The sequence below is a fragment of the Cottoperca gobio genome, chromosome 17 (assembly GCF_900634415.1).
Source record: "Cottoperca gobio chromosome 17, fCotGob3.1, whole genome shotgun sequence".
Classification (NCBI taxonomy): Eukaryota; Metazoa; Chordata; class Actinopteri; order Perciformes; family Bovichtidae; genus Cottoperca; species Cottoperca gobio.
The window spans coordinates 7911764-7924200 of record NC_041371.1 but is presented as its reverse complement, the minus strand read 5'-3'; the positions used below and the strand labels follow the sequence as shown (position 1 = coordinate 7924200).

The window sequence follows — 12437 nt, the reverse complement described above, 5'->3', positions numbered from 1 at the left end:
CATGGTAACTGAGTAACCCAATTTATCCTGGAAATATCAATATATGGTATGTAGAGTCTACATTAAGCATGTTAGTAAAGGCAGTAAAAACAAAGCAAAATTTGGTTCAGCAACTTTTATCCTAACTTCCTAGAAGACTACGTGGCAAGTTCACCAAAAGATTTCCAGATATTTAATGATGATGCTTCGTTTGGTTTCGTTTCCTCTCAAGCCAGTGAAGCCACACCTCCAATGAATTGAAACTGATCCGATACAACCGTGTACCAACAACAAGGTAAGATTGTCCCCTTCATGTGTCCCTTTTAAATGGATTAGATTCGTCTTTAACGTTACAGCAGATCGTTAATCGATCAAATGTGTTGCGTTGTCCTGCTGGTATTTTACTCTCAAGTAGCGTGTGCATAGTGTTTGTTTCGGAATTAGCATGGACATCATTGTAGCTATAATAAGAATGATTTCATAGTTTCCTATTATAACTACATTGTACAGTTTTAACTTGGTGTGAGTGCTAAACTGTATTGGAAGTAACAAAGTACATTTACTCTTGTCAAGTAACAAAGTATTTTTGTGGTATGGTACTTTTTCTAAGTAGAAATAGGTATTTTTTACTTTTATTTAAACATTTACAGATAGCTAAATCTTGTTTCAATCAAACAGATTGTAGGCTGAAGTAACATATCGTTGCCTGCATCACCCAAGTGTTTCTAGGAGGTGGGAGTCTGTTTACATGACTTTCTGCTGTTTCTCTTCTGCCTCAGGAGGGCGGAGTTTCAGACAGGAGACACTGTGGAAAATAAATGTTAAATGTGTAAATTCACTGGCCGAGCTTGGGATAGTAGTTAGTGAACAGTAAACAGGCTACATGCATAATAATGTAATGTTGTTATGGGTTAAGGTTAGCATTGTTGTAACTTTGGCACAGTTAAAAGACATGTTGCATCTACATACCTTATTAATTACTGGTTTAATAAGTGACCCAAATCAAACACACCTTTTCACTTTGACACTACGGGACAAACAGGTGCATGCTGGGTGTGTCTCCGTAATTATAATCTAGATACGATCTAGATACCTGTGATGAAATGTGTTGTGCCTTTGTAGACACACTGTGATCTGTAAGTTGTAATGCACATGTGTAAATCGTAAACTGAGGCATAATATTGTTGAAATTGCACCTTTTTTCTTAAGAAAAGTCAGGTTCATAATGTTTTGTAAAAAGATAGTTCATTAAATTTGAACATTTTCAGAATGTACTTGTACTTTTTTGCACTAAAACGAAGGGAAACATTTGGAGTTGTTGTTATTTATAGGTTGTTATTAGCGCCTTGATATTGCTTTTAGCTTTGAAAGGTGCTTTATAAATACAATTTATTATTATTATTATTATTATTATTATTATTATTATTATTATTATTATTATTATTATTATTAATTGGCCTTTATGTGGCCCCTGAACTAAAATGAGTTTGACACCCCTGATTTAGAGGGAAGACTTTATTTGTTTTTAGTCAGGATCAATAATTTCCCAACCCAATTGTCTGAGTTTTGTACTCTTTTCTAAGTATAAAGTTAAAAATGGAAATGTTGTTGGTTTAGACATCAGGGGTCTGTTGCTGGTGTTGTTCCAGAGTATATTTTAACTAATAATTAATTAATTAAGTAGGATGTCATGTCGTCTAAATTCAATAATAACATGCGCATACTAACTAAAGTTCTTAATTAAATAAGAAAATACCCAGTACTTTCCATTTGTCAACTATATATTCCATAGTATAAGTATTCTAGTCTTCTTTCCCTCCCTGTAAATAAAGTATCTTGATGTGTTTGTTTAGATGGATGCGATATTCAACACACTTCAGCAGTTCAGACTGGAGTCTTACTACAAGCAGTTTGTCCAGTTTGGCGTAAAGGATGCAAGAGACTTCCTGGATAGTGTAACAGATGAAGATCTGGACAACATTGGTGAGATGAACCTCAACTTGAAACCAAAAACATGCAGTTGACACTCAGTGGAAAACGATTAAACCTACTTCTAGTGTTTTTTGGCCTGAACATATAATTAAATTGTCAGATTTGCTGATTTAACAGTATGGTAGTTTTGTAGGGTATAGTTAGTGTCATAGTTTTATTCGATAACACCTACAGTGTGTTTACATGTAATAGCATCATTGTACATTCAATGTCATATACACGTCAATGAATAACTCAAAGTTGATCAAAACAAGTCATTTTGAGTTAAATGTACTTAATTAATCAAATACCGTTTTTGCATTTACATTTTTACAGGTTTAAGTCATGTTGAGAAGAACCGCTTTTCAGCGATGAAAAGCTTCATTCAAAGACTCAGAGCTCCGGAGCACCCGGTTCAAACTGTGACGCCTGTGCAAAAATCATTGGAGCCTTTCTTTCTGCAGTACACATACCCCAAATGTCTTCAACCAAAACAAATCACCGGTAAGAGCAACACATCTTTTCATAATCCATTTCTGATCATAAGATGAATTTTGGGCTACGTTGTGTTAGAAATGAGATGTGATCATTGTGCAGACGCCCACATCCAACTGAACAGCCTCACAGCAGTTATGTTGAACTTACAGATATGAATCCAGCAGTAGACACAGTCGAGGATCTGATGTTGAGGATCGGCCATCTTGAAAGTGTTGGTAATTCCAAAGGAGTCTGTCTCTACACAGTCGATGGGATGCCCTTGACAGACGATCCCTTCTTCAACACGTGTGAGTAGACCTGAACACCTTTGTAGGTTGCTAAATGTTAAAGTTTATATTGGCAAGATTCTTTTTTTAGGTTTACTGTAGTTCTGTGTCCAACGATGACTACATTTGTGTTTGTGCTATGTCACTTACATTCCTCAGGTGGCCCGAAACACTAAATGCTCATTTTGCTCTGGATGTGTAAATAGGAAACTGCTCATCATGTCACTTAAATGTTGTTTCCTCATGAAGGGTCTTTGAAAGACAGGCATATTGAAAATGGAGCTGACATTTATGCCATATTTACACCAAAGGAAAACCTGAAACAGGCTCCTCAAATACCAAACCGAGAGGTTGCTAAAACCTATGGAGGCGATGTGGTTCGATGCCACATCATGCTCAAGGTGTGTCTAAACTTTATTGGTCATGATGCAACTAATGATGATATTAACCACTGATACGCTATCTGGATATTATTGTGCAAGCTGAATATGTTTGATTTATGGCGCTGCTTTAAAAAACTAATTCACTGATCATATTTTATACTGACATTCTGGGGATTGCATCTCTCTTTTAATCACACCCTCATCATTAATACTTTAACTTGTTGTTACATTTAACAATTGTTGCTGTTAATAAAGCAAATCGGTGCATTTCCAATAAATAGATTTGAATGAAATCTTTCTAGGCGGCGCTCTGAGAGATCATTGTCCATTAACCACTTTGGCTATTTCATTGGGTTTTTAACGTACGGTATAAATATATACAGTATTTATTTAAAACAAATCTGTTCTTAATAATACTTTTTATTCACTTATTTGATACAGGGAGACTTTGAGGTGACGGTGAAGTTGGCAAGTGACACAATAACAAGTCTGAGACTCAAGCTGGCGAATGAAAGTGGAATCCCAGCTCATGTCCTTCATTACAAGTAACTCCATCTCATTATCACACACCGTGCTGAACTTCTTCTTCTTCTTTGTCAATACATTCAGATTCCATTTCTCATACAGTACTTCTGTTCTCCCCTGCACAGAGGGGAACACAGTGGTGGTGACACTCTGCAAAGTTGTGGGATCTCCGAAGGGTCGACAGTTGACTTCTCTTTGTCCACCTTTTCTGAGAAGACTTTCCACGATGAGACATTCTTCTTTAATGATTTTTTGCCTTCAGTCCCACAAACCCAGAAAGGAATCAGTGTGTTCTTGTCTTCGCTTTATGTGCTTGTAAGTTTTATTTCATAATACATTGTCAGTACACTATTTCATCATCTGTATTCAATTACATTGCATTGCACAGCGACTACAGACACACAGTGCAGTGTTGATGACTCTTGCATGGAGAGCAGTTTATATATAAAGTCATTTTGTCACTGTGGTTTCAGCCACGCTAGCAGCGGGGCTCTAGGAATGGCAATGTCAGTCTGTCCACCACTTTGGTGATTTTTTTTTGTCCCCTTCAGGATGAATTGTAATAACTTTAGTGATCGATTTAACTTTTAATCTGGCACCTTTTATCAGCTGTCAAATACTTTGGATTTTGATCGAATACTAAACATCACATTCCAATCAGCCTCAGCTGCACATTGTGTTCATTGCTAACTAGCTAATGTTAGCATGCAAACATGCTAAACTAAAAGGATAGTCATGGTACAGATTATACCTGTTTAACATCAGCATTTTAGCATTAGTGTGAGCGTGTTAGCATCATAGACGTGGTTGGTATGCTGACAACAGGGTGATGTAAATGAGTGTTTTGCTACAAACACTAAACACAGTGCATCTGGTCCTTGTGCATAAATGTATGATTACAATTCTAATGCTATGTGATGTCCATATCAATTAAAATAAACTCGCTAACATTAGCATTCAGCTCAAAGCCCCACTAGCATGATTGTAGTAGAGTCTTGTTTCCTGAAAAAAAGTAATGAATGTCAAACCTAGCAGTTACTATAAAGTTACTATAGATGGTTTACCCTATCGTCCACTGTGAGAGTAATCCTGTTTTGAAATACTTTTTTATTTTTTTATTTAGAAAAGTAATTCTATGCAACAAAGCAACCTGATTTCCTACATAAGAAAACTGACTGGATGTCACCCTCTCGCCCAAAGTTTGCATCAGATGCTCTGCAGGAACGAAACAGTAACTAGGAATCAGAAGGTAAACAATATAAGCCGATATATTCTTCCTTTAATATCCATTCTACTTTTTGAAGAGGGGGTTCTCAGTGGAGCAGTACATTTTAAGTATTGGCACATTATACTATTAGTGCTGTGAAAACATTTTAATTTTGTGCAGAATTGCTGTTATTAAAAAAGAAAGAAGAAAACATTGTGTTAAAACTGAGATCCATCTTTGAAGATCTTTCTGCAGAATCTAATCTGTTCACCTTCATTATATTGGTCACAGCAGCAGATGTAATTTAAATGATCTGCATTGTTTCAGGACAGATATTTTCCTGTAATTTAGGTGAACTGAACCTTTACACAGTGACGTGCTTTTCAACAGTAGCCATTTCTTCTGTTGACTTGTTTTTTCCGTTGTAGATCGCAGTGGTAGAAGGCTTGTACATACTCTTCAGAGAGCTTTTGCCTCAACGTGGAAGACAACAAGAGGAGAAAGTCATTAAGGACCTGGATGTCTTTGAGAATTCACAGTACTGCTGGGCACATCTCATATCAGAATCAAAGGTATGAGGACACTGAGGTTTGCCTGATATGGGATTGTGATTAATTTTAGACTGAAATCTGTCCCTAACTGACAACTTCAGTAATAATTACTTTGCTTTATTTTGACAGAAAGAGGCAGGACACCATGAGAACTATGCACCAATCACTCTTAGCTCCGAAGATGACAGCCGCTTCTCTGAACCAGTCAGAGTACCTGGAGTACCTGGAGCCTTTGAACGAGCATATGTTCGCCAGAAAATGAAAGGTAAAACTAAAACGCTTCATAGAATCAGAGACGATGTCTGAAAGGAAGCAGAGGTCAATTAGAAAATAGAGACGTACACTTTTTGCTTGTTGATAACACGGCCCTCAAAGAACTTGCTATCAGCTTCACTTCATGTTCTATCCTTTTGTGTAGATGGAGAGAAAATTCCGAATTGCACTGAAGAGGTTTTGCGAGAAACATCAATACAGAGAGCCAACGACATTGAGAAAGTCTTGCTCAGTCTGCCTCCATCCATGAGAACATATGCTCTTTGGATTCACCCAGACAAGACGACCGGTCAGAAGTGTGTATCGTCAAAGTTTTGTTTTTCTCAATATTACTTCAATGAGATGCTTCTTTCTGATTTTCACTAACATGTACAATTTAAATGGCAGCTTTCAGATCAACAAGGAGAAGACTTTTGGAAGTATGGTGGAAGAATTAAAATCTCCTCACAATCAATACCTCAATGTGACCCCACCTCTGAGTTTAAAGGCGCTAGGACATGAGAATTGCCTTGTTCTACTGAGTGAAGGTATTAATTCAGGATGTGGATGGCTCATTTCTTATGTATGCTTCAAATGTAATTGTTACATTTAAAGGGTTATTTGGTTATTTACCAGGCACAGTGCACATTAATCAACATGTTCCATGTAAATGTGCCAGAGTTTGATAATGAGCTCATCTTCAGTCCCTGTGCAGGTTATTACCAATAGTGGTCTAACATGATCAATACAATGCTTCAACAAGCTCTGCAATACAACACAATGTTACTTTGATTGTACATACAAAAGATCATCTCATAAAATATGATGCATTATTTATAAATGAAAGACCCTGCACCTAGAATGTTAATTCTAGACCAGTCTATTGTATCTGATATTAATGTTTCATGTTTGGGAAGCTTTGTAATGTAAATCATTTTATTTAATGTTTTTTTCCTTTGTTAGACAACGTGGGCGTGTATGTGGGTAAAGATAAATGTTCCCCTGAAATGATCATGGTTCATGATTGTTTGGATGGCAAAGACAAAACGGTGGATTTGAACTTGTTGGCAGTGAGGTAAGCACCTACTGTAAAGCATTTCTGTATTTCAAAGTTAACCAAAACAAATGGATGGATCACATGTTTATAGACTAAACTAATGTAGAGACAATCAGTAAATTACAATATAAAAGTTTGGACAATTATATTTTTAGTAAATAAAAGCTTAACATGAGAGCATTTTCTGACCTGCAAAACTTTAATATTTTTACTTTTAAAAAACTTTTTCAAGTTTTTCTTTTTACCCAAGCAAATACCAAAGACCTCCAGGAAAGTTTTTCCTCGCGCCTATGTAGGCCTCTTCTGTCGTTTCTGTATACTTTATACATATCCTTAAAAGCCCTGTCACACATATCCGTATGACAGAAATGTATGACGGTGCATACGAAATATCGACAATAGGTTGATATAAATTAAGGGTAAGTTGTGATCGTTTGAAGGACGCAGACGACACGCCAGACATACGGCCCTGTCCCACAGCTCCGTATGGCAGAAACATGCCGGCGTATATGAAAATTAGTCCAAATACGTCCAACTTTTCCACAGCGGTGTTGTAGCTGACGTGTACATAACGAATACATAACAAATTATTATACGTACGTCAAACATTGATAGCGTATCACTTACTTATTTAAAGCGTATCAGAGCGTCTGGCCAACGGAGCTGGAAAAGTGCCATCTGGTTCACGTCATGCTGATGCTGGAGAACGGCTAACATGCTGAACGCTAGCTGTACTGTAGAAACACGTTTAATAAGTTACTCCGTCGTCAGGCATCATCTTAACATAGGGTAGGAATAGGTTATCCACTCGTTATCAATACATTGGCTGTAGGATTCACCGTCAGCCGACGTAGCCGATATCTAACGTTCCTTTAACGTATTCACGTAGGTATTTACGTACTATATTTACGTAGGTAAATATTCACGTACATATTCACGTACGTATTCACGTATGTCTAACGTCACGTAACGTCTGCATATCTTATGAAGCACACGTCGGGTACGTCCAGTAATTTTGAACATGTTCAAAACATCAGCGTTCAACAACGCTACCCAGCGTAACACAGTGAGCTCTTAACGAATACTACTTATACTTACCTTATATCAACGTACACCAGCGTGTTGCCGATATTTTGTATACGCCATATTTTTGTATACGTTATGCATTCGTTTCTGCCATACGGATATGTGTGACACAGCCTTTTGTTTTTATGCCTGTTGTCTGGCTGTCCCATTCTTGTGAACGTGATATCTCAGGAACACCTGAAGGGAATTTATTTTAATTTGGCACAAACGTCAAAACAAGTTTCAAGAATTTATATGCCAATAATGACAATTTCCCTTAGTACGTGCAGTACACTAATCTAATGGCAAGAACCACAATGTTGCTGCTGATGTATTTTATTTGATATAATGTATGAACCTCTGTAAAAGTCACACCATTTAGCTGACTGACATTTAACACAGGACTGGTGACCATGGAGATGATCGAACATTTGTCATAACCAGGACTCCAAAAGAGGCTATCGTGGTAACACTTTTTATTTTCTCTTGTTTGATCATTTATTGTGGGACTAGCTGGGCAGTACACATTCACAATATGATTGTTCTTGTATTGTTATTAGGTGCTGATAGACACAAGCTCCTCCATGGAAGAGCAGCGCTATGCAGGTGCAGAAATCAAAAAGATTAACGCTGTGAAAGAGCTCTTTGACAACTTTGCAACAAGGACCATGGCTTATGATTTTTATCATGTCATCAGCCTTGTGAAGTTCAACTCCGTGGTGAAAGTTCTCCACACATTTACCGAAAATCTGGAAACGTTCAAGGTAAAGTCCGTGTTTCACACCTGTCTTAGATACGTCCTTAATTTTAGTACAATTTATGTCTCGGTGTGAAGCAGTAATATACCTTTTTTTTTTTTTTTTACATTTGTAGGAACACATGCGCAACATCGAAGCAAGTGGATGTACTCTGCTGTACGACGCTCTGCGACGTGGGGCGTCTGAGTTGGAAAAGGTCAAGACGAGGTTCCCAGATTGTAGACTTCGCATCATTTGTCTCACTGATGGAGATGATTCTGGGTAACCTTCTTCCTCTAATCCTGTTATGATACCTTGTTTATACTTGACCTGTTTGTGCATATACTGTCTGTCTGTCTGTCTGTAAGTAATTAGGTAAATAACTAATGTCACGAGTAACAATTTAACCGAGCTGACGTCATATTTTAAATTCTTTCCATAGATCCTGCATTGAGCCAGATGCCGTTACAGCCAAACTGCTGAAATCTAACATCATTGTTGACTCAATCCTTCTTGGAGATGTGGAGAAAACAAACAATATGCTGCATGGAATCAGCAATGCAACAGGTATGGCATCTTTTGAAAGACAGCATCCTAAATGTAATCCCTGTCATATACTTATGAAATCATGCATCACAAATTATAGCAAAATAAAGATAATAATGCTACATACAGTATATGCCATCGTACATTCTTGAGATCTTATCATTGTAGTCTTATTTAATGTTGTTGACTGTTCTCATTATTGCATTTTCATGACAAGGTTCCAGGTATTTGACACCAGACGGCTCAAGCATACATCTATTGTTGTTGGTACAATATTTAAGCTCATCACCAGGTGTTCTCCTAAATTGAAGTTCCTGGCTGAAAGTCCTAAACTAAGCTAAGAGAAAGATCTGTGTGGACATTAGATGATGTTGTAGCGAGCACATTTTAGGTGTGTGCATCTGAGTTTTACAAAGTCACAATTAGCCTTCAATGTTCTAATAAACATCTTGTGAGGTAGAAACTGTATTGTAACTCAAATATCTGTTTTGTTGGACATGGATATATGTGCTTTAAACAGATCTCTGTTCAGACGCTTGTTCTTCTCACCACCTCACATCCACATTGCTTCCAGGTGGCTGCTGTTTCAAACCAGAGACAACCAAAGATGGGCTGAGGCTCTTTGAGATTGAGACAGTTCTGTCGTTGGAGCAGAGGAAACTCAAGGAAGAACTTGACCCGTCCTCAATCAGTCAGGTTAGTTATTGTAGATCATTGTCCACCATTCTGTTGGAAGTGATATGAAAATGAAGCACAATACTGTTTAGCACAAGCATAAAGTTTATACATGTTTGTTTCTGTCGTTTTTATAGTCTAGTTTGTCAAAAATCTTCGCTACTCATGCGTATGACGAATGTCCAGAGACATCCTTGCCGAGCCAGATAAACAGCAAAGTGACAGCGACAGAGAGGTGAGTGATAGAAGCAACAGCTCTTTATAGGCTGGTAATAAAACCTGGTCAAGTAAGGTTGTTGTTATATTATCCATCTGCTGATGACCAGGCCTGCTGTCATACTTTGTCTGAATTGTAGCACAGCAAACGAGTTGACAAAGTGAACGTGTCCCACATAAAAAGATGCATATTTGTAAAGTTTAACTGATCACTCCATAACAATGCTTCCAAAAAATGTCTTAGCTGAGCAGTGTAAACAAAACAAGTCTACAGCGAAGCTAGCGGCTATAAGAGAACTGTTAAAATGCTGATAAGCAATACCTTTTTTTAATATGTGTAAAGTGTATAGCTAAAGTGAAGACCTATTTCTTCAAACCGCATAATCCTATTAGATATTTTTATTAGATATTTCTTTACTTATTATATCAATATTAATCTTTCTTTACAGTGCTCTCAAGAAGAATATGAAAAAGTTAAAGAAGCGGGGGTTTCTGGAGAAGGACAAGCGTGTCCTGGAGGAGCTGAAGAGCCTCCATTGTAACCCACATCCTTACTTCAGAGTCTTTCCATCAGAGTCCGACTTTAGTAAGAAACACGTTCTCTCATTCTGGTGTAATGCATTTCTCTTTTTCTTTTTCTTTTTGTGACACACGACTAGCACAGGTTTAGTCATGTATTGTTGTATAATTATATTTACAGGATGATAAATTGTGTTAATACACAATATGCAGTATACCTTGTTTTCAAACTACACTACACTGATCATGCAAATAAGTTTAGCTTTTAATAGCAATAAGGTTTAATCTGTTTTCTAATATTTTCAGCGTTCTGGAGGATTCTCATGCAAGGCCCTCCTGACACACCGTATAGGAAAGGAGCGTTTGAGCTGTACTGCCAGTTTGGTCCTGACTACCCAGTGAAGCCTCCAGTCATTCGCTTTGTCACACAAGTATCCTGCCAAAACACAAATAACTGAAAAGTTATTCAATACATAAAAAATATTGTTTGCATAATACGTAGATGGACATTGCAATTGTTCATAAAGTAATGTTATCTGTTAGAGATGTCCGTGATTTCTTAACACGATGACAGGTGTACCACTGCAATGTCAACAGTGTCGGCCGCATCTGCCACAACATATTTGACCGCAACTACAATGCCCACATCACCATGAGAGAGATCCTTGAAGCTGTTTATGGACTGCTCATCATCCCCGAGCCTGAAGATCCACTGGACAGGTGAGATGTACATCACTTTCTTAAATAAGTCATTATTATGGGCACTAAAGCTTTATTATGCTGAGGAAGTTCATGACCCATTTCTAAAGTTCGGTCAGTTCTGTTGGTTCAAAATGTTATGTACGGGGATAATCTGTAGCTTCCTTGTAATAATATTGATTTGATTTTGATGTTAGAACATGAAGTGAAGGGTTTCAGTGATTTGACATGCATGCTCGTTTTTGTTTTTCCTTTGGAAGCATTTTGGCGGAAGAATTCCTGACAAACCGTGAGACGTATGAACGTGAAGCTGAGAAACATACGCAGGAAACTGCAGGAAAGTCACTGGATGACATGGAGAAAGTAATTGGGCTCCTCTATATGCATATTTGTGGTGGATATCACCTCGTTTTTATGTCATGCATATAAAAATGGTTTGCACGTTTTTACATTAACATACTGTTATTTTATGTTTCTTTTCTTTGTTTTTATTTTAAGGAACTGGTGGAGCCTGTGCCACAGTTTGTACCCCAACATCTGATCTGTCCGCTCACCAAGAAGATGTTTGTTGATCCTATGAAAACAGTGTATGGAACAGTGTATGAGCGCAAGGCCATTGAAGAACACCTGAAGCAGTGAGTTCATGTAATACAAATGTGTTACCTGTATGGTCTAAGACTGATACCTGAAACCACACGGTTGCATTAACAATGCTTCTTTTAATGGCTCTTGAGCACAAAAAGTCACCCACATCATTGCCATGTATTTTCACAGTAGACTGTTCGCTCTTTTGCAGAAACCAGTACGATCCGACGGCCGGCCCAGGACATGAGCTTAAAATGAGTGACATCAGAGCAGACCAGGACATGAAGAAGATGGTGATGGACCATCGCTCTCGGCAAATTCAGTTTGACGTTACAACTGTGTAGTTTGACATCATGTCCACGCAGTGGCGGGCCGTGCATTTCCCACCTAGGCCTTCAGTGATGTCCTACACAGTCCTACCTGAATTATTCCACCTCTTAATACCATCATTATGACGCCATGGCTCTAGAAACTATATATTTAAACAGAAACGCAGTATAACCGGGCGTTGCATCACCTTAACATAGTCAAGTACAACAGAGTTATATTAATATTTCCAAAGCATTTAGTTGTAAATAGCAGGCATTCCCAGCAGTACAATGTGCAGTGCCTCTCGGAGGCTGTGAGCCGGGGGTACCGCTCGTAGTTAGTGATTTGAAAGTGGCGGACAAACCCTTTTCCCGGCTGTGATAGGCTCTCTAGCGTC

The 12437-nt window shown here is 37.9% G+C and overlaps 1 protein-coding gene across 1 annotated transcript; it reads left to right on the top strand.

Annotated features, from left to right (window-relative positions):
* Window positions 1–225: 225 nt before the first annotated feature.
* On the top strand, window positions 226–12218 carry LOC115022742 (uncharacterized). The gene is made up of 25 exons (XM_029453823.1): window positions 226–274; window positions 1833–1962; window positions 2287–2454; window positions 2598–2735; window positions 2964–3115; window positions 3539–3642; window positions 3748–3937; window positions 4746–4871; window positions 5258–5401; window positions 5510–5645; window positions 5799–5949; window positions 6041–6180; window positions 6596–6707; window positions 8157–8220; window positions 8315–8518; window positions 8628–8773; window positions 8934–9058; window positions 9612–9733; window positions 9850–9947; window positions 10378–10514; window positions 10754–10878; window positions 11022–11167; window positions 11407–11509; window positions 11645–11781; window positions 11943–12218. The coding sequence occupies exons 2-25, from the start codon at window positions 1833–1835 to the stop codon at window positions 12073–12075; spliced, it is 3231 nt and encodes a 1076-aa protein (XP_029309683.1). The 5' UTR covers window positions 226–274; the 3' UTR covers window positions 12076–12218.
* Window positions 12219–12437: the final 219 nt, after the last annotated feature.